General features: G+C 42.9%; 1 protein-coding gene across 1 annotated transcript in view; it reads right to left on the reverse strand.

Annotated features, from left to right (window-relative positions):
- Positions 1 to 21489, reverse strand: part of LOC133623677 (tyrosine-protein phosphatase non-receptor type 14-like) — a 112767-nt gene extending 91278 nt beyond the window's left edge. The window contains exons 1-2 of the mRNA XM_072916292.1: positions 21313 to 21489; positions 7594 to 7769 (exon numbers count right to left, since the gene is read on the reverse strand). Coding sequence (XP_072772393.1) covers positions 7594 to 7769; positions 21313 to 21486 — 350 coding nt within the window. The 5' untranslated portion in view covers positions 21487 to 21489. The remainder of the gene's footprint in view (positions 1 to 7593; positions 7770 to 21312) is intronic.
- Between the last annotated feature and the right edge of the window lie 727 nt (positions 21490 to 22216).

Consider the following 22216-nt stretch of genomic DNA (forward strand, 5'->3'; position numbering starts at 1 on the left):
TCACTGCAACCGTAACCCGGAATAGGTTGATGAAAACCGTACGAATTACGGGGAAACCGGAGTAGTTGGCAGGTATGCACTAGCGACGCTGAGATCATTATTCATGCATTCGTTACATCTCGTCTCCATTACTGTAACCTATTATTTTGGGGTCTCCCTATGTCAGGGGTCGGCAACCCGCGGCTCCGGAGCCGCATGCGGCTCTTTGACCACTCTGATGCGGCTCAGCTGCATTCTTGCCGACCCTCACGATTTTTCCGGGAGACTTCCGGATTCCGTGATGGCACTGTACCTCACGGCACACTAGTGTGCCGCAGCACAGTGGTTGAAAAACACTGGTTTAATAGATGTCATCAGTGTTTGAACCTGACAGTCAGTCATTCAACTATCAGTATAAAAAAAAAAACAGTGCCATTACGGTAAAGAAAGTACAGACTTTAAAGTCATCCATCTAAAGTCGTGACCTGCAGTCGACCTTTTTGCACATCCAGCCAGCCAAGAAACCGCATATTCACCAGCTGGGTGTTAGTGCTGCGTGTGCGAGTCCAAACCATGCAAAATGAGCGTCCACTGTACGCTGACCCCTGGACGCACCCCCACCCCCCCTCTTTCACATCTGTCAGCATGGGCTGTCAGCGGCGGTAAGAGAGTGGCGTTATGTACGAGCGGATTCAACACGCCGCCGCAATATTGTGGGGCGAGCACGGTGGCACAGGGGTTAGTGCATGTGCCTCACAATACGAAGGTCCTGAGTAGTCCTGAGCTCAATCCCGGGCTCGGGATCTTTCTGTGTGGAGTTTGCATGTTCTCCCCGTGACTGCGTGGGTTCCCTCCGGGTACTCCGGCTTCTTCCCACCTCCAAAGACATGCACCTGGGGATAGGCCCCTCCCACCTCCAAAGACATGCACCTGGGGATAGGCCCCTCCCACCTCCAAAGACATGCACCTGGGGATAGGCCCCTCCCACCTCCAAAGACATGCACCTGGGGATAGGCTGATTGGCAACACTAAATGGTCCCTAGTAGAGATGCGCGGATAGGCAATTATTTCATCCGCAACCGCATCAGAAAGTCGTCAACCATCCGCAATCCACCCGATCTAACATTTGATCAGAACCGCATCCGCCCGCACCCGCCCGTTGTTATATATCTAATATAGACGATGCAAGGCATTAGTGAGGTTATAAAGCTTTTGCCTGTTAAAGAAAGGAGACTGATCCAATGCAGCACAGACATTCGCGTGCCACGCTGTCACGACCCAGACGCACACCAGTGCGCAATCATATGGGAGCCGCGCTGAGCGCACCTCCAAGCGCGTCTCGCTGCCGGCGACGGCCGGGTGTGGGCCCGACGCTCCAGCGCCATCCATTTTCAGGGCTAGTTGATTCGGCAGGTGGGTTGTTATACACTCCTTAGCGGGTTCCAACTTCCATGGCCACCGTCCTGCTGTCTATATCAACCAGGGTGAGCCCCACCCCTTTCGTGAGCGCACTGCGCGCGGAGTGACCCCTGTTACGCGCCCCCGGCAACAGGGGTGGCGGGCAGGTAAGCTGCGCGGGCGGAGCGCGCGGAGTGACCCCTGTTACGAGCCCCCGGCCACGGGGGTGGCGGGCAGGTAAGCTGCTTACCTGCTGCGCGTGACGCCGGCCGCGGCGAAGGCGGACGAGGCGGGGTGTCGGTGCGGTGGGCGCGGTGGTGACCCTGGACGTGCGTCGGGCCCTTCTCGCGGATCGCCTCAGCTACGGCTCCCGGTGGGGCCCTCTCGGGGGAAGGGGCCTCGGTCCCGGACCCCGGCGAGGCGTCCCTTCTCCGCTCCGTAAAAGTGTCCATCTCTTTTCTTTTCTTCTTCTGTTGTGGCATATGCTGCAGGTGCCTGCTCGTTTTTCGTATGTGGGTAACAACATTTAACTATGTATATATATTTACCAATTGGTTTAACTGCCACCCGCCTGAATCTATTTAAAATCTAAATTTTTTTTATTTGAACCACCCGACCCGACCCGACCCGCGGATAAAATCTAATTTTTTTAAATTTCATCCCCCCGATCCGCGGATAATCCGCGGACTCCGCGGTTGTGCCCGCAAACCGCGCATCTCTAGTCCCTAGTGTGTGAATGTGGTCTGTCTATCTGCGTTGGCCCTGTGGTGAGGTGGTCATCGGCGGTCACTCGAAGCGAGTATGACGATCCTCCTGGTAGGGGTGTATCCCTTTATGGAGGATGCCTGTGCGTGACTTTTTTTTTTACGTGGGGAGACTGGTGCACACGATCCTTGACAGAATCGGGTCAGGGATCCAAGACGACTGGGGACCCTTTTCTGCTGCAGCCGTTGTGGTAGTTTTTAAATGTATCGTCTTCCGCCTGCTTCGCCGTTGAGGTCTTCACCGTATCCCTGGCTAGGGAGCAGTCAAATACCAGGCCTTTGGGGTAACAGTAGTAAAGGGGTTAACCTCCTAGTGCCCCAAGACCCCATAGAGGAGCCTCCACTGCCGGATGCACTTTAACGTCATGCCCAGGACACTGTCCAGGGTGTAGCCCGCCTTCCGCCCATGTGCAGCTGAGATATGCTCCAGGTAGGGTGACCAGGTGTCCGGATTTAGGCCGGACAGTCCGGATTTTTAATGCCCTGTCCGGCGTCCGGCGCAGCATCAAGCCGGACACATATTTGTCCTCCTTTTTGAGGCACTAGGCTTGAAGAGCGGAGTTTCTTCATCTTTGCTGGGCTGCAGCGCAATAGCCAATCAAAGACCGTAAAAAATGCCCCCAAAGCAGTAACATATCAAATGATTGGCTAAGAGCGGTGTCGGATACAAATCTGCTTATCATTGGTTAAAAAAGTAAACAAGGGTCCATGTGCTGCTGCGGCATGACATTGACAGAAAGTTAGCATCATGCCAAAACGCAAGACCTCGTTTAATTCTGAATGGATAAAAGAGCACGAATTTATAACGAAAAGCAGTCGAGACTCATTCCATGGCTTCTGCACACTTTGTCGATGTGATGTCGACGTAAGTAGTCAGGGGAAAGCTGCAATTGAACGGCATGCGGGTGCGCGGATAAACATAAAAGTAATAAACGTGCGGCAGGTACCTCTTCAATGAGGACATTTTTTCGTGAAGTTTCGTCGCCCCTGGATGACAAGATAACCGCTGCGGAGCTGTGCAAGGTGTACCATGCTGTAAAGCAGTGGTTCTCAAATGGGGGTACGCGTACCCCTGGGGGTATGTAATGTAATGTAAGTTCATAAACTGAACATCAAATCAAGTAGGCTATTCCATTCATTACCATAAACCCAGAGTTTCCCCCATGCCATGATGGTTTGACCCTCACTAAAATGTCTGTCAAAAAGAACTGTGAAAAGAAATGCAATATTCAGTGTTGACAGCTAGATTTTTTGTAGACATGTTCCATAAATATTGATGTTAAAGATTTCTTTTTTTGTGAAGAAATGTTTAGAATTAAGTTCCTGAATCCAGATAGATCTCTATTACAATCCCCAAAGAGGGCACTTTAAGTTGATGATTACTTCTATGTGTAGAAATCTTTATTTATAATTGAATCACTTGTTTATTTTTCAACAAGTTTTTAGTTATTTTATATATTTTTTTCCAAATAGTTCAAGAAAGACCACTACAAATGAGCAATATTTTGCACTGTTATACAATTTAATAAATCAGAAACTGATGACATAGTGCTGTATTTTACTTCTTTATCTCTTTTTCTCAACCAAAAATGCTTTGCTCTGATTAGGGGGTACTTGAATTAAAAAAATGTTCACAGGGGGTACATCACTGAAAAAAGGGTTGAGAACCACTGCTGTAAAGCATCACCAGTCCTACAGAAGTTTAGACTGCGGCATGAAAGTGGAACGGGAGATTTTCAGTGACTAGCCCACAGCTAAAGGGATGGCCTGTGGCCGAACAAAAGCCAAGGCATTGTGTGAGAACGTCATCGCTCACTACTCAAATAAAGTGTTTTCCCATTGTGGTAAGGTATTTTCACTTTGATGAAGGCATCCAACATGTCCTGTTGTATTTTTATAGTGACAGCAACGAAACGTCAGAAGCCATAACAAACCAGCTGCTGGCAAAACTTGAGATGTCTGGCTTAGAGGTGAAAAACATGTCTGCATATGCAGCAGACAATGCCAGTGTCAATTATGGCAAACATAACCGTGTGTATCAGAAGCTGAAACTGAGCCAAAAAGATGTGCTCCCTGCAAACTGTTTGGTCCATATTCTGCATAATGCAACCAGATATGCAGCAAGCAGCCTTGATGTTGATGTGGACAATTTTTTGTGGCATTTTTTTTTAATTATATATGTTAACTACATTTAAGTCCACACATGTTATGCTTTGTGGCACTCTGCACTTGAAAAGATTCATCTCAGTGGTCACTTTTTGAACACCACAATGTATTGAATAAATACAAATACTGTTAACAAACACTTGACTTTAATATTTTTTCCTATTCAGCCACACAAACATCATCTTTAAACCACTCAAAATTGTACTATAAATAAGAGTATACCAGAGTCCTATGTACACCATAGTAATTTATTGATATGCCGCATAATGTCCTCCTTTTTGGTGTCATGGAAATGGTCACCCTAGCTCCAGGCCGAGTCATACCAAAGACTAAAAAAATGGGAGCCATAACCTCCCTGCTTGGCACTCAGCATCAAGGGTTGGAATTGGGGGTTAAAGGCCTACTGAAATGCGATTTTCTTATTTAAACAGGGACATTCTATGTGTCATACTTGATCATTTCGCGATATTGCCATATTTTTGCTGAAAGGATTTAGTAGAGAACATCGACGATAAAGTTCGCAACTGATAATAAAAAAGCCTTGCCTGTACCGGAAGTAGCAGACGAGTAGCGTGACGTCACAGGTTGTGGAGCTCCTCACATCTGCACATTGTTTACAATCATGGCCACCAGCAGCGAGAGCGATTCGGACCGAGAAAGCGACGATTTCCCCGTTAATTTGAGCGAGGATGAAAGATTTGTGGATGAGGAAAGTGAGAGTGAAGGACTAGAGGGCAGTGGGAGCGATTCAGATAGGGAAGATGCTGTGAGAGGCGGGTGGGACCTGAATGACTAAAACAGTAAATAAACACAAGACATATATATACTCTATTAGCCACAACACAACCAGGCTTATATTTAATATGCCACAAATTAATCCCGCATAACAAACACCTCCCCCCTCCCGCCAATACAACTCAAACACCTGCACAACACACTCAATCCCACAGCCCAAAGTACCGTTCACCTCCCCAAAGTTCATACAGCACATATATTTCCCCAAAGTCCCCAAAGTTACGTACGTGACATGCACATAGCGGCACGCACGTACGGGCAAGCGATCAAATGTTTGGAAGCCGCAGCTGCATGCGTACTCACGGTACCGCGTCTGCGTATCCAACTCAAAGTCCTCCTGGTAAGAGTCTCTGTTGTCCCAGTTCTCCACAGGCCAATGGTAAAGCTTCGGGAATGTAAACAATGAAACACCGGCTGTGTTTGTGTTGCTGCAGCCGCCCGCGATACACCGCTTCCCACCTACAGCTTTCTTCGTTGCTGTCTCCATTGTTCATTGAACAAATTGCAAAAGATTCACCAACACAGATGTCCAGAATACTGTGGAATTTTGCGATGAAAACAGACGACTTAATAGCTGGCCACCATGCTGTCCCAAAATGTCCTCTACAATCCGTGACGTCACGCGCAGGCGTCATCATACCGCAAAATTTAAAATTGCACTTTAGTAAGCTAACCCGGCCGTATTGGCATGTGTTGCAATGTTAAGATTTCATCATTGATATATAAACTATCAGACTGCGTGGTCGGTAGTAGTGGGTTAATGATTCCCGGGCGCGGCCACTGCTGCTGCCCACTTCTCCCCTCAACTCCAAGGGGGTGAACAAGGGGATGGGTCAAATTTCACCACACCTAGTGTGTGTGTGACTATAATTGGTACTTTAACTACTAATTTCGGCGGTTCTTGAACTCACCATTGTGTGGACTGTGACGCATCAGTTTGTTTACATGTAAAATCTTCCACTCCTTCTTTGTCTCATTTTGTCCACCAAAAGTTTTATGCTGTGCGTGAATGCACAAAGGTGCGCTTTGCTGATGTTATTGACTTGTGTGGAGTGCTGATCAGGCATATATGGTCACTGCATGACTGCAAGCTAATCAATGCAAACATGCTATTTAGGCTAGCTGTATGTCCACAATGTACTGTATATTTCGTACTATAAGTCGCAGTTTTTTTCATAGTTTACATATGTTTTTTTCCTTCTTTATTATGCATTTTCGGCAGGTGCGACTTATACTCCGGTGCGACTTATACTCCGAAAAATACGGTACATCCGAACATGACATGACGATCAACAATGTCCCCACAAAGAAGGGTAAAAACAACTGAAATATTCTTGATTGCTAAAACAAAGTACCGTATTTTCCGCACTATTAGCCGCACCTAAAAACCACAAATTTACTCAAAAGCTGACAGTGCGGCTTATAACCCGGTGCGCTTTATATATGGATTAATATTAAGATTCATTTTCATAAAGTTTCGGTCTCGCAACTACGGTAAACAGCCGCCATCTTTTTTCCCCGTAGAAGAGGAAGTGCTTCTTCTTCTACGCAAGCAACCGCCAAGGTAAGCACCCGCCCCCATAGAACAGGAAGCGCTTCTTCTTCTACTGTAAGCAACCACCCGCCCCCGTAGAAGAAGAAGAAGCGCGCGGATATTACGTTTCATTTCCTTTGTGTGTTTACATCTGTAAAGACCACAAAATGGCTCCTACTAAGCGACAGGTTTCCGGTTCATGAAAAGACGCAATCTCTCCATCCGCACACGGACTACTATTTCACAGCAACTGCCTAAAGACTTTCAAGAAAAGCTGGCTACTTTCCGTGCATATTGTAAAAACAAGATAGCTGAAAAAAAGATCCGGCCAGAGAACATTATCAACATGGACGAGGTTCCACTGACTTTTGATATTCCTGTGAACCGCACTGTGGATACAACGGGAGCACGTACGGTGAATATTCGCACCACAGGGAATGAGAAGTCATCCTTCACTGTGGTTCTAGCTTGCCATGCTAATGGCCAGAAACTTCCACCCATGGTGATATTCAAAAGGAAGACCTTGCCAAAAGAGACCTTTCCAGCCGGCGTCATCATAAAAGCTAACTCGAAGGGATGGATGGATGAAGAAAAGATGAGCGAGTGGTTAAGGTAAGTTTACGCGAAGAGGCCGGGTGGCTTTTTTCACGCAGCTCCGTCCATGTTGATATACGACTCCATGCGCGCCCACATCACGCTGGTTTTTAATATATTATTAAAGTTTGACTGACCTATCTGACTGTTTTTTTGACATTCCTTTAGCGCAGTTAGATGCGGCTTACAACACGGGGCGGCTTATAGGTGGACAAAGTTTTGAAATATGCCGTTCATTGAAGGCGCGGCTTATAACCCAGGGCGCCTTATGGTGCGGAAAATACGGTAGTGTAGTGGAAGAGAAAAGCTTTGTGATTGACAGACAGCAAGTCTCGTCCTCGGGGGTTACGGCTCGATGTTTACCTTGTGGCTTCCTGCTCCAAGCGAGAGACGCTGGGAACGTAGAACATCACCCCGAAGAACAGCAGCGGCTCGTTGCCAAACTTGTCCAATTGCTTCTTGAGGGGCTTCTCCAGCTCCACCCAGCGCTGTGCCGGAGTCTGGTTCTTCCCTTGGAACCACAGGCCGAAGTAGTGGGTCTTGAAGGAGAAGATTGGATAACATGAGTGGAGAAGCTGGACTAGAGCGTCACACATCATTGGTTAAAGAACTGTTTTAAGAGGGAAAACATCAGTGGATTTACTCTAAAGCAGGACTATTCCATGGCTGCCCAGTCCCAGGGGCCAAATCCCCTTGATAAGGGGAATAACACTGAGGTCAGTTCAAAACTTGGGAGACAAACAGCAATTTCCTAAAAACACTAGAGTGCTCCTGGACCTTGGACCACTGTAAACACATTAGCAGATCTTTGCATTGACATTTTAATCTTCATCATCATCATTTCTTTGTATACCTTTCATGAAAATGCATATATACAAGCCACGTACAGTTCACACTTTCATTGTTCTTTGTTTCTTATACATTTCCATGATTAGAAAGGAGCAGATGGAAGAATAATATTCTTATGGTAAATGGGTTATACAAACAGGGTTTTAGTACTCTTGATAACAACTAGCCAGCTGAATTAGGGGAGTTTGAATAATACACAATGGTTGGTAACAAGAAACTGACCTGTTTATTCAAGGATAAACACAAAATAGACAAAATTATACATGACAAACAGAAATGGCATCATTGAAACTAGGACTGGGCGATATGGCCTTTTTTTAATATTGCCATATTTTAAGGCCATGTCACGATACACCATATATATGTGGATATTTTGCCTTAGCCTTGAATGAACGCTTGATGCATATAATCACAGCAGTATGATGATTCTATGACTCTACATTAAAACATTCTTCTTCATACTGCATTAATATATGCTACTTTTAAACTTTCATGTAGAGAAGAAAATCACAACTAAAAAAATCACAAATTTTTTCATACGGTGTTGATCTGTAAATGTTTGCCTCGGCATTTTGATGGTGTGGGCGTGTGGCACCGAATGGAGATAAGCGTCTCGACAGACGTTACAATATTTGAACAATGATGACGAAAACTGTTTTCTCTGTCGTGTCCGTGTGTCGAAAATTGTTATGCGCTTATTTTTTTATTTGATTTTGTGCGTGGCATAGATTTGCCGTGCGCTTGAGCAGTACGCAATCGCACAGGCGCGCACCTTAGCGGCTGCGCTAGCATCACAGCTAACGTTAGCCATGCTGCTACCTCTCTGCTCGGGGAGGACGTATACGTATGTAAGAAGGTGTGCTTGCTCTCTGCTCGAGGAGGGTGTATACGTATGTGACATGTGTAAGAAGGTGCGCTCGCTGTCTGTGAGAGGGAGACACAGGAAAGAGTGAGAAGAGCCTGTCGTGTAATGCCAGCAGCTAAAAGCAACTGCGTGAGAATTGTGGATGTGTTGAAGGTGTGCTGGAAAATGCGGAACGGAAATTAGGGAGCAGCAGAAAAGTGGAATGTATTATTTAAATAGGTGCGTTGGAAAACACGGACCAGAGTTTTTTTTTAAACTGGATCTGGATCGGCATTTTCCCATGCCTTGCCGATACGCATTTTTTGGCAAATATCAGCGGCCGATCCGATCCAAATATCGGATCGGGACATCCCTAATATATATATATATATATATATATATATATATTTGTATATAATACATTATCAATATATTTTTTTACATAAGATGCAAAAAAAATATTTACATTTTACTTTAAAAACGGGCAGATCAGTCACCAGAATTTTACAGTAAAAGCAGTGGGATTTTTTACAGCATATAAAAAAATGGAATGGAATGGAGAAACAATACCACTGCTTTTAGTGGTAAAATTCAAGCAACGGAGCTGCCAGTTTGTTTGTTTTTTCCATCGGAAAATCTTGTTTTAATGGTTTTTTTTTGCTTATTTTTTAATGTTATAGTGTCTTACTGTATATGAAAAAAACAGCACCAAAGTTGATTTTACGGTAAAAAACTCAGTCGGCGGAATTTAACCGTAAAATCTAAGGTCGATTTTACAGTCTACAATTTCATTGATAATTAGGGCCCGCATGGCCCATTGCATAAGGACTCCCACAGGGAGTCCTTATGCAATGGGACATAAGGACCTATTGAATTTGTAAGGTTTTATTCTTTCTTATTATTATTATTATTATTATTCTTCTTCCGCAACTTTGCGCTGTAATTTGACCCCCTTAACATACTTCAAAACTCACCAAATTTTACACACACATCAGTAATATACGGCAAAACTTTTGATCAAAAAACCAAAACTCAAAATTGCGCTCTAGTGCCCCCTACGGAAAAAAAAAACTAGACTGCCTGTAACTCCCACTAGGAAGGTCGGAGAGACATAAAACAAAAACCTTTATGTAGGTGTGACTTAGACCTAGATTTCATAATAGTATATTCTCGGGCAAAAATCAACAGGAAGTTGGCAATTCCCCCTTCAAGACAAAAAAGTACTAAAAACAGTCACTTTTATGATGATGTAATTTGACCCCCTTAACATGCTTCAAAACTCACCAAACTGAACACACACATCAGGACTGGCTAAAATTGCGATCTAATGAAAAAACCTAACCCCAAATCTCAAAATTGTGCTCTACCGCAATTTTTTAATAAAACGCAGAAAAAACTGCTCCTCGGAAGAAAAAAATGACAAAACTGCCTGTAACTCCCACTGGGAAAGTCAGAGAGACATGAAACAAAAACCTCTATGTAGGTCTCACTTAGACCTACTTTTCATAGATTGACAACCCCCAGCAAAAATCAACAGGAAGTTTGCAATTTCCCCTTCAAAACAACATTTTTTTATAAACCGGTCACTTCTCTTCAAACATTATCTCCTCTGAGCGCGTTTGTCGTTTGGCTTCAAACTAACACAGGAGAGAGATTGAACCCTTCCAAATAAAAGTTATCGAAAGAATTTTTATAACTGCTCCGGTTTTGATTTTATGAGCCTTCAAAGAACCGCTGCGCTGCTGTTTTCTCAAGATGGCTGCTTAAAAGCAGGAAGCACCAGCGTGGCCACACAATGCAGACAAGGTAGGTACACTAGACAAAAGTATTGGGACACTTCGGACTAAAAGTAGACAAAAGTATTGGGACACTTATGACTACCACTGGACAAAAGTATTGGGACATTTAGGCCGAAAACTGGACAAAAGTATTGGGATACTTGGGACTAAAACTTGACAAAAGTATTGGGACACTTGGGACTAAAACTTGACAAAAGTATTGGGACACTTCGGACTAAAAGTAGACAAAAGTATTGGGACACTTATGACTACCACTGGACAAAAGTATTGGGACATTTAGGCCGAAAACTGGACAAAAGTATTGGGATACTTGGGACTAAAACTTGACAAAAGTATTGGGACACTTGGGACTAAAACTTGACAAAAGTATTGGGACACTTAGGACTAGCACTTGCCAAATACGCGGGCCCGAACAATGCTGCTTGCAGCTTTAATTTGATTTGAAATCATAAGTCAAGCAGATATTTAAGTACAGTATTTATCTTTATTTTAACAAAAAATATTTTTGGAATAGATAATATAATATTTTGATTTTGATATATTGAATTTTAAAAGATATGCAATTGCATGCAGTATATGATTTTTAATGTCAAAAGGCAAAGAACAAATATATTTAGTAAGAAAAGATTAAGCATTTTATTAACGCATATTATTTCTGGCTCCTCCCAGGAGCCAGATGAGGTGGTTCGGGCATCTGGTCAGGATGCCACCTGAACTCCTCCCTAGGGAGGTGTTTAGGGCACGTCCCACCGGTAGGAGGCCACGGGGAAGAAGGAGGCTGGATTCCCCACATCTGCGGTCCCCTCCAAGGTTTCTCATTGTCATCCCATTGGGGTGAGTTTTTCCTTGCCCAGATGTGGGATCTGAGCCGATGATGTCGTTGTGGCTTGTGCAGCCTTTCGAGACACTCGTGATTTAGGGTCTATATAAGTAAACATTGATTGATTGATTATAAAACTTGTCGACGTGGAGATTAAGATGATCTTCTGTAAACCATGATTAATGCTGGCATTTCTCCCTCGAGCAAAGCTGTGCGTTGCGTCAGATCGTTTAAAAAAAAAAAAAGCTGCAGCGTGACTTCACGATGCTTTTCACGTGAATAAGCATGCAAGGGCAACATTTACTTTGCGTGCGTCACCGCTTTCAAGAGGCGGCTACACACACACACACACACACACACACCTGTTTTGTGCACCACAACATCAAAAAAACAAAAAAAAGTCACTGCAGCTGCAAGGACACACATGACCCAGACAAAAAAAAAATCCCCTTCTCACGCACGTAAATAAACATAAAGAGTAACACAACAAATGGGGCTCGAGTTGAGACGTCGCAGCGCCTCATTTATTACGTGGCTGACACCTGGCAAATACCACAACACTGTGTGAGTAGGCAACATCACACTACCCTTTTCTGTCACTTTGTTGGCCCCCGACCTTACACACACACACACACACACACACACACACACACACACCCTCCCACTGCACTAAGCGCACACGCTTAGATGAGCATTCAGGACTAGGGATGTCTGATAATATCAGACTGCCGACATTATCGGCCGATAAATGCTTTAAAATGTAATATCGGGCCCAGACGCAGATGAGGAATAATCTCCCTTTTATTTATTAGTATTATTTTATTCTATTTTTTATTTTATTATATATTATTATTATTATTATTAATTTTTATTTTATTTTATTATTATATATATATATATTTTTATTTTATTTTATATATATATATCTGTCTGTCTCTGGCCGCGTATGTGTGTGTGTGTGTGTGTGTGAGAGAATGTGTCTGTCTTTGTCGTCTTACTTGTTACACAATTGCGCCATTTGTCCCTCGTTAGTGGGACCTGAGTGGGGTGGGAGGGTGGGTGGGCGGTTTGGGTTTTAAGGGAAAGGGTGTGAATCATTTACTGCCTTTAAAATTGTACTGTTTTGACTTGTACTTTTTTCTGTCTGTTTGAAAATGCCAATAAAAAAAGTTGGGGGAAAAAAAAAAAAAAAAAAAAAAAATGTAATATCGGAAATTATCAGTATCGGTTTCAGAATTATCGGTATCGGTTTCAAAAAGTAAAATGTATGACTTTTTAAAACGGACGTAGGGAGAAGTACAGAGCGCCAATAAACCTTAAAGGCACTGCCTTTGCGTGCCGGCCCAGTCACATAATATCTACGGCTTTTCACACACACATAAGTGAATGCAAGGCATACTTGGTCAACAGCCATACAGGTCACACTGAGGGTGGCCGTATAAACAACTTTAACACTGTTACAAATACGCGCCACACTGTGAACCCACACCGAACAAGAATGACAAACACATTTCGGGAGAACATCCGCACCGTAACACAACATAAACACAACAGAACAAATACCCAGAAACCCTTGCAGCACTAACTCCCCCCCACACACACACACCTCAACCCCGCCCACCTCAACCTCCTCATGCTCTCTCATGCTGTTTTGAGGCATGTTAAAAAAAAATAATGCACTTTGTGACTTCAATAATAAATATGGCAGTGCCTTGTTGCCATTTTTTTTCCATAACTTGAGTTGATTTATTTTGGAAAACCTTGTTACATAGTTTAATGCATCCAGCGGGCATCACAACAAAATGAGGCATAATAATGTGTTCATTCCACCACTGTATATATCGGTATCGGTTGATATCGGAATCGTTAATTAAGAGTTGGACAATATCGGCAAAAAAGCCATTATCGGACATCTCTAACCATAATAATACTGTATGTTGAAGCACAGTACGCCTGACTATGGTAGCCGTAATGCTCCGACAATCCTTCAAGTGGTGCGGCTTCATAGCTTACCAAAGTCGTACTAAAACATTTTGACCCTTTTTTTGAGTGCCGTGTGTAATGTTCTATATTCCCTCAACTCCGCCCACCTCAAACTCCTCATGCTCTCTCAGGGAGAGCATGTCCCAAATTCCAAGCTGCTGTTTTGAGGCATGTTAAAAAAAAATAATGCACTTTGTGACTTCAATAATAAATATGGCAGTGCCATGTTGGCATTTTTTTTCCATAACTTGAGTTGATTTATTTTGGAAAACCTTGTTACATAGTTTAATGCATCCAGCGGGGCATCACAACAAAATGAGGCATAATAATGTGTTCATTCCACCACTGTATATATCGGTATCGGTTGATATCGGAATCGTTAATTAAGAGTTGGACAATATCGGCAAAAAAGCCATTATCGGACATCTCTAACCATAATAATACTGTATGTTGAAGCACAGTACGCCTGACTATGGTAGCCGTAATGCTCCGACAATCCTTCAAGCGGTGCGGCTTCATAGCTTACCAAAGTCGTACTAAAACATTTTGACCGTTTTTTTGAGTGCCGTGTGTAATGTTCTATATTCCCTCAACTCCGCCCACCTCAAACTCCTCATGCTCTCCCAGGGAGAGCATGTCCCAAATTCCAAGCTGCTGTTTTGAGGCATGTTAAAAAAAAATAATGCACTTTGTGACTTCAATAATAAATATGGCAGTGCCATGTTGGCATTTTTTTCCATAACTTGAGTTGATTTATTTTGGAAAACCTTGTTACATTGTTTAATGCATCCAGCGGGGCATCACAACAAAATTAGGCATAATAATGTGTTAATTCCACCACTGTATATATCGGTATCGGTTGATATCAGAATCGGTAATTAAGAGTTGGTCAATATCGGGATATCGGCAAAAAAGCCATTATCGGACATCTCTAGTATTAACAGCACAGAAAAGAAACGGTTTAAGTAGTACAGAATTACATAACATAAATAAAATAGAAAAATATTATTTCTACATAAAATAAATACCATAGCTGTGCAAATAATACAAAATGTATCAAACATTGCAGGCAGGCAGGCACTAATGTTTTGCTCTAATCTCAACCAATCGTGACTCATCATATAGAAGGAGGAAGGGGAGGGGTTTAGTAGCCCGTGGAGGGGGAGGACAAGGAACACAACAAATAAGTGGCGTTTGGACATTTTAACGTGAAATAAATTATATCGATGCTAGGATATTTTCTTAATTCATGTCTTGTTTAAAAATATATCGATACATCTTACAAACTCCATACATCGCCCAGCCCTACTACACACTTCACTATACAGTATATTAGGGGTGGGAATTGATATTGAGTATTAATATCATGAATTGATGTTTTACAAACCCCGTTTCCATATGAGTTGGGAAATTGTGTTAGATGTAAATATAAACGGAATACAATGATTTGCAAATCCTTTTCAACCCATATTCAGTTGAATATGCTACAAAGACAACATATTTGATGTTCAAACTCATAAACTTTTTTTTTTTTTTTGCAAATAATAAATAACTTAGAATTTCATGGCTGCAACACGTGCCAAAGTAGTTGGGAAAGGGCATGTTCACCACTGTGTTACATCACCTTTTCTTTTAACAACACTCAATAAACGATTGGGAACTGAAGAAACTAATTGTTGAAGCTCTGAAAGTGGAATTCTTTCCCATTCTTGTTTTATGTAGAGTTTCAGTCGTTCAACAGTCCGGGGGTCTCCGCTGTCGTATTTTACGCTTCATAATGCGCCACACAGTTTCGATGGGAGACAGGTCTGGACTGCAGGCGGGCCAGGAAAGTACACGCACTCTTTTTTTACGAAGCCACGCTGTTGTAACACGTGATGAATGTGGCTTGGCATTGTCTTGCTGAAATAAGCAGGGGCGTCCATGAAAAAGACGGCGCTTAGATGGCAGCATAGGTTGTTCCAAAACCTGTATGCACCTTTCAGCATTAATGGTGCCTTCACAGATGTGTAAGTTACCCATGTCTTGGGCACTAATGCACCCACATTCCATTACAGATGCTGGCTTTTGAACTTTGCGTCGATAACAGTCTGGATGGTTCGCTTCCCCTTTGGTCCGGATGACACGATGTCGAATATTTCCAAAACCAATTTGAAATGTGGACTCGTCAGACCGCAGAACACTTTTCCACTTTGCATGAGTCCATCTTAGATGATCTTGGGCCCAGAGAAGCCGGCGGCGTTTCTGGGTGTTGTTGATAAATGGCTTTCGCTTTGCATAGTAGAGCTTTAACTTGCACTTACAGATGTAGCGACCAACTGTATTTAGTGACAGTGGTTTTCTGAAGTGTTCCTGAGCCCATGTGGTGATATCCTTTAGAGATTGATGTCGGTTTTTGATACAGTGCCGTCTGAGGGATGGAAGGTCACGGTCATTCAATGTTGGTTTCCGGCCATGCCGCTTACGTGGAGTGATTTCTCCAGATTCTCTGAACCTTTTGATGATATTCAAATTGAAATCCCTAATTTTCTTGCAATTGCACTTTGAGAAACGTTGTTCTTAAACTGTTCGACTATTTGATCACGCAGTTGTAGACAAAGTGGTGACCCTCGCCCCATCCTTTCTTGTAAAAGACTGAGCATTTTTTGGGAAGCTGTTTTTATACCCAATCATGGCACCCACCTGTTCCCAATTAGCCTGCACACCTGTGGGATGTTCCAAATAAGTCTTTGATGAGCATTCCTCAACTTTATCAGTATTTATTGCCACCTTTCCCAACTTCTTTGTCACGTGTTGCTGGCATCAAATTCTGAAGTTAATGATTATTTGCAAAAAAAAAAAAAAAAGTTTATGAGTTTGAACATCAAATATGTTGTCTTTGTAGCATATTCAACTGAATATGGGTTGAAAATGATTTGCAAATCATTGTTTATATTTACATCTAACACAATTTCCCAACTCATATGGAAACGGGGTTTGTACTACAATAACAGTGGGGGGGCGTGGCCAGGTCGGTGTCATCGTATAATGTGATATATGTGTGTATTTAAAAAAAAAAAAAAAAAAAAAACATATTACCATATTTCTCGGACTATAAGGCACACTTAAAATCCTTTAATTTTCTCAAAAAAACCTAGTTAATACCCATCTTGACTAACTGGGTTAGTAAAAGTGTTTACAGTACAGTTGTCCATTCATCCATCCATTTTCTACCGCTTATTCCTTTCGGGGTTGTGGGGGGCGCTGGAGCCTATCTCAGCTACAATCGGTCGGAAGGCGGGGTACACCCTGGACAAGTCGCCAGCCACCTCATCGCAGGGCCAACACAGATAGACAGACAACATTCACACTCACATTCACACACTAGGGCCAATTTAGTGTCATTCACTTCAATTTTACTGAATTTCACCCAAAAATAAATACCTTTAAATGTATACTTTCACCGGAAAATATATCTAGATGTATATCGAATATAGACTTTAAGTAAAAATTAGGGGTGTAACGGTACATGTATATGTATTAAACCGTTTCGGTACGGGGGTTCCGGTTCGGTTCAAAGGTGTACCGAACGAGTTTCCACACGGACATATTAAGTAGCGTAACGCACGTTGTGTAAACAATGCACACCGAGGCACAACACACGGCATGCTAGCAGCTAACGGGTTATGCTAGACTGACCATACGTCCTCTTTTCACCGGACATGTCCTTTTTTGCGGAGCTGTCAGGGCGGAGTTTCTTAAATGCCTCAAATGTCCGGCATTTTGAGTTACCGTATTTTCCGCACTATTAGCCGCACCTAAAAACCACAAATTTACTCAAAAGCTGACAGTGCGGCTTTTAACCCGGTGCGCTTTATATATGGATAAATATTAAGATTCATTTTCATAAAGTTTTGATCTCGCAAGAACAGGAAGCGCTTCTTCTACGCAAGCAACCGCCAAGGTAAGCACCCGCCCCCATAGAACAGGAAGCGCTTCTTCTTCTACTGTAAGCAACCACCCGCCCGCGTAGAAGAAGAAAAAGCGCGCGGATATTACCGTACGTTTCATTTCCTTTGTGTGTTTACATCTGTAAAGACCACAAAATGGCTCCTACTAAGCGACAAGGATCCGGTTCATGAAAAGACGCAATCTCTCCATCCTCACACGGACTACTATTTCACAGCAACTGATATTCCTGTGAACCGCACTGTGGATACAACGGGAGCACGTACGGTGAATATTCGCACCACAGGGAATGAGAAGTCGTCCTTCACTGTGGTTCTAGCTTGCCATGCTAATGGCCAGAAACTTCCACCCATGGTGATATTCAAAAGGAAGACCTTGCCAAAAGAGACCTTTACAGCCGGCGTCATCATAAAAGCTAACTCGAAGGGATGGATGGATGAAGAAAAGATGAGCGAGTGGTTAAGGGAAGTTTACGCGAAGAGGCCGGGTGGCTTTTTTCACACAGCTCCGTCCATGTTGATATACGACTCCATGCGCGCCCACATCACAGATGGTGTCAAAAAACAAGTGAAGCACACAAATACAACACTCGCCGTCATTCCGGGTGGATTAACCAAAGAACTCCAACCGCTGGATATTGGTGTCAACAGGGCATTCAAATCACGACTGCGAACGGCGTGGGAACAATGGATGACCGAAGGCGAACACACCTTCACTAAGACAGGCAGACAGCGCCGGACGACATACGCCAACATCTGCCAGTGGATCGTAAATGCCTGGGCAGATATTTCGGTCACAACTGTGGTCCGAGCTTTCCGGAAGGCAGGATTCACAGAACTGCTGGACAACAGTGACACTGACTCCGATGACTTCGACGAGACGGAACCGGCCATTTTGGATCCCACATTTGCCCAACTTTTCAATTCGGACACCGAAGACGAAGAATTCGAAGGATTTACGAATGAAGAATAACTTCAGAAGGTGAGCGCTATGTTTATTTTGTGTGTTGTGACATTAACGTTCGAGCAACATTATGTTGCTATTGCTCTGCACTATTTTGAATTTTACTATGTTTGTGATTGCACATTTGCGTACATTTTGGGACAGAGTTGTTAGAACGCTGGTTTTTGATATATTATTAAAGTTTGACTGACCTATCTGACTGTTTTTTTGACATTCCCTTTAGCGCAGCGTAGGCGCGGCTTATAGTCCGGGGCGGCTTATAGGTGGACAAAGTTTTGAAATATGCCATTCATTGAAGGTGCGGCTAATAACCCGGGGCGGCTTATAGTGCGGAAAATACGGTAGTTAGTTGCGTGTATTTTCAATGTACGTTCAGGGTTAAGAAGGGGTTAAAAACAAAACAAACAGCAGCATTGGTGAGGGAGGGGCAGAGACAGAGAGAGAGAGAGAGTTATGATAAACGCGCATGCGTCGCCAGGCTCTGCTTTTTATCCATAGATTTATCACATTTAATTTTTTATTATCTATAGCAGGGGTGTCAAAAGTGTGCCATTTGCGGCCCACAGCTAATGTTTTAAAGGCCCACGGCACAGTCTAAAAATACTATTAAAATAAACAAAAACATAAATAAAAAAGCTTAAAGGTTAAGTGTAATTTAGAAAAAGTTGCAATGTTGACTAATAAAACAAAGCTGTTTTTTTTTCTTTCAAACTGTCATTGCTCAAAACATAATATTGAATCAAAATCAATGTTATTATGAATTATTGACCTATCCAAGGTTCCCATTACTTCACATCAAATATTACACTAAGAAAAATATTTTTGGTGGAAGATTTTGCAAATTTGGTAAATAAATAACCCAAAAATGTATATTTTGTTATATTTCTTACTGTACCGAAAATGAACAGAACCGTGACCTCTAAACCGAGGTACGTACCGAACTGAAATGTTTGTGTACTGTTACACCCCTAGTCAGAGGTGTGGACTCGAGTCACATGACTTGGACTCGAGTCAGACTCGAGTCATGAAAGTGATGACTTTAGACTCGACTTGACAAAATGTAAAAAGACTTGCAACTCGACTTAGACTTTAACATCAATGACTTGTGACTTCACTTGGACTTGAGCCTTTTGAATTGACATGACTTGACATGACTTGCTACTTTCCCCAAAACCCAAAGATGAAAAAGTTATTCGGGAGCGCTCCGTATTTTTCATTGTGTACTTGTCTATCAGCGTTGCGTGTGTCAGCTGGTGTGCTGTCAGTACAACAGCCAATCAAATTAGATCTACTTTGTTTTCATCACACAGCATTCATCCAATCAAATTGCAGGAAGAAGACATGTCCAAACCACACGCCAGTGAACAAAAAATGATACCTAAAATAATTTTGTTTGGGTATAAAAATTACAAGGTGGTCAACACAAAACGGTTTGCAGTATGCAACACATGCGGTTCGAAAATTACTGATGGAGAGGCAACAACTTCCAACTTCGTCCGGCATTTGAAGTTGCACAAAGAACGGTAAGTTTTGAATGTAAGATAACGTTTATTGGCTAAGTAACGTGACTTTTATTTGCTGTGTAGTTAAATCAGTGAGGCTGTAAACTCACTGCTAACGTTATAACGTTATTGCAAACACGGGAATCTGTTGCAGTTCACTACCTTATTCATACTTTTTGTTCAGTGATTTTTTTCAAGCAGGGTTACGTTAGTCAATATATCACACGTAACGTTAGACGGCGGTCAGCAGCACCGCGTATTTTAGCCACCTAAAAAAAGACAAAAATAGTAAAATAAAGGTCAGTTAAAATGTATACTATATTATGAATATGTGTACCGTTTTAGCTAGCTTTCTGACATACTGTTGGTTGTTTACCTCAGTGGTCCCCAACCACCGGGCCGCGGCCCGGTACTGGTCCGTGGATCGATTGGTATCGGGCCGCACAAGAAATAATTTTTTTTTCTTTCTTTTTTGAATTAAATCAACATAAAAACACAAGATACACTTACAAGTAGTGCACCAACCCAAAACAACTCTCTCCCCCCTTTTGTTCTGGGCATTGAACATGAAGACTCTTCCTTCACTGTTCCGAGTGGCCATGAGAGTCTTGGCAGTGCCTGCCTCCAGTGCTCCAGTGGAGCGAGTTTTCAGCCATGGTGGCATCATACTACGCCCCCATCGTGCACAAATGACTGACAGACTCTTGGCTAATTTGGTCTTTTGCAAATGCAATGCAGCATAGGGCCCTGACATATAAAAAGTACAACTTTTTTGTTATGTTCACGTATATGTCATGTTTTTTCAATGTTAACACTTTTGTACAAATAAGTACATTTGCACTTTATTTTTCAATGTGTTTGTTCTGTAAAGGAATGAGTTAATGTTTAAAATGACTGGTTAATAGTGCTATTATAAAATGCAATGTCAGCACAATTTTCTTTCCTGCAATTTAAAATGCACTTGTTTTAATAAATAAATACAGCGTTTGAAAAGCATACACAATCTGTGTTAATATATTAGTCTGTGGTTAAAAGGACTTGAAAGGACTCGAAACTCAAAATGCAGGACTTAGGACTTGACTTGAGACTTTCCAGTCTTGACTTTGGACTTGACTCGGGGCTTGCCTGTCTTGACTCGGGACTTGACTCGGACTTGAGGGCAAAGACTTGAGACTTACTTGTGACTTGCAAAACAATGACTTGGTCCCACCTCTGCCCCTAGTAAAAATATAACGAGATATACTTTTTCGTCCATATCGCCCAGCCCTAGTGCGTAGCATACATTTTGACCTTGATGACCAAATATGGTCTGTTGCCCTTGGTCTATGGTTGTGAATGAAGTGCCAGCCTGGAATAAAAAAAAAAAAGTCTCACCTCCCGGAGTTCCAGTCGCTGGGCCACGGCTTCCAGGCATTCCTGCCCCGTGCTCTCCACCGACAGAGTGCATTCGATCACATTGCTGTCCAGCAGACGAATGCGCGTCACAAAGTAGTTCTTGCTCAGGACGTTATAGCGCCGTGTGCGCCGCAGCTTCAGCCGAAAGGGCATAGCTGGCAGGGTCAAAAGTCACCAAAAAAATTAAAATTAAAATAAAAAAATGATGGGGGGGACCTGGCCTTTTTTACGATCTGGCCGCTGCCCCCCTCACTCTCGCACGATGCCGGCCGTACCACCGGGTGGAGAGATGCACTCTGGCCAGGTGCTGGCCCATTCCCACCAGATGTTCGGATGACGACGAGGAAGATGGACAGGTGCTGGAGGGGAAAAAAGGTATGTCAATAAGGTCGCTTGAATGACTGATACAGTAGCAGTACAGTTTGATTCTACAGCTGTGACAGCTGCACTGTCCACATCCCAGGCTCCGCGTCAACAGGCATCAAACGCTCGGCAGCTGGCTTTGAGGAAGAAGATTGGAAGACTTCTATCTGCCTGTGTGGGAGGCCTTTGTGCTTTTTAATCAAGCAAAACACAGCCAGACATTGTAGTGTACATGTTACTCTCCCACAGAGACACACATGCTGGCAATTATTACTATAAGGCAGAGCTGGGCAAATATTTTGACTCAGGGGCCACGTTGAGAGAAAAAAAATATGTCTAGGGGGCCCACGTGTATGTGTGTATAAATCATATATAAACATTTATCTGTACAAATCTGCTGTACAGTATGTGCGTTTTGGTCCCTTTTTTCCCACACACTGCAAAAAGTGCAATCTAAGTAAGATGAAATAACTCAAATAAGGGTGATATTTGCTTATTTTCTGTCTGATAAGATCATTCT

This window comes from Nerophis lumbriciformis, linkage group LG26, assembly GCF_033978685.3.
Source record: "Nerophis lumbriciformis linkage group LG26, RoL_Nlum_v2.1, whole genome shotgun sequence".
Classification (NCBI taxonomy): domain Eukaryota; kingdom Metazoa; phylum Chordata; class Actinopteri; order Syngnathiformes; family Syngnathidae; genus Nerophis; species Nerophis lumbriciformis.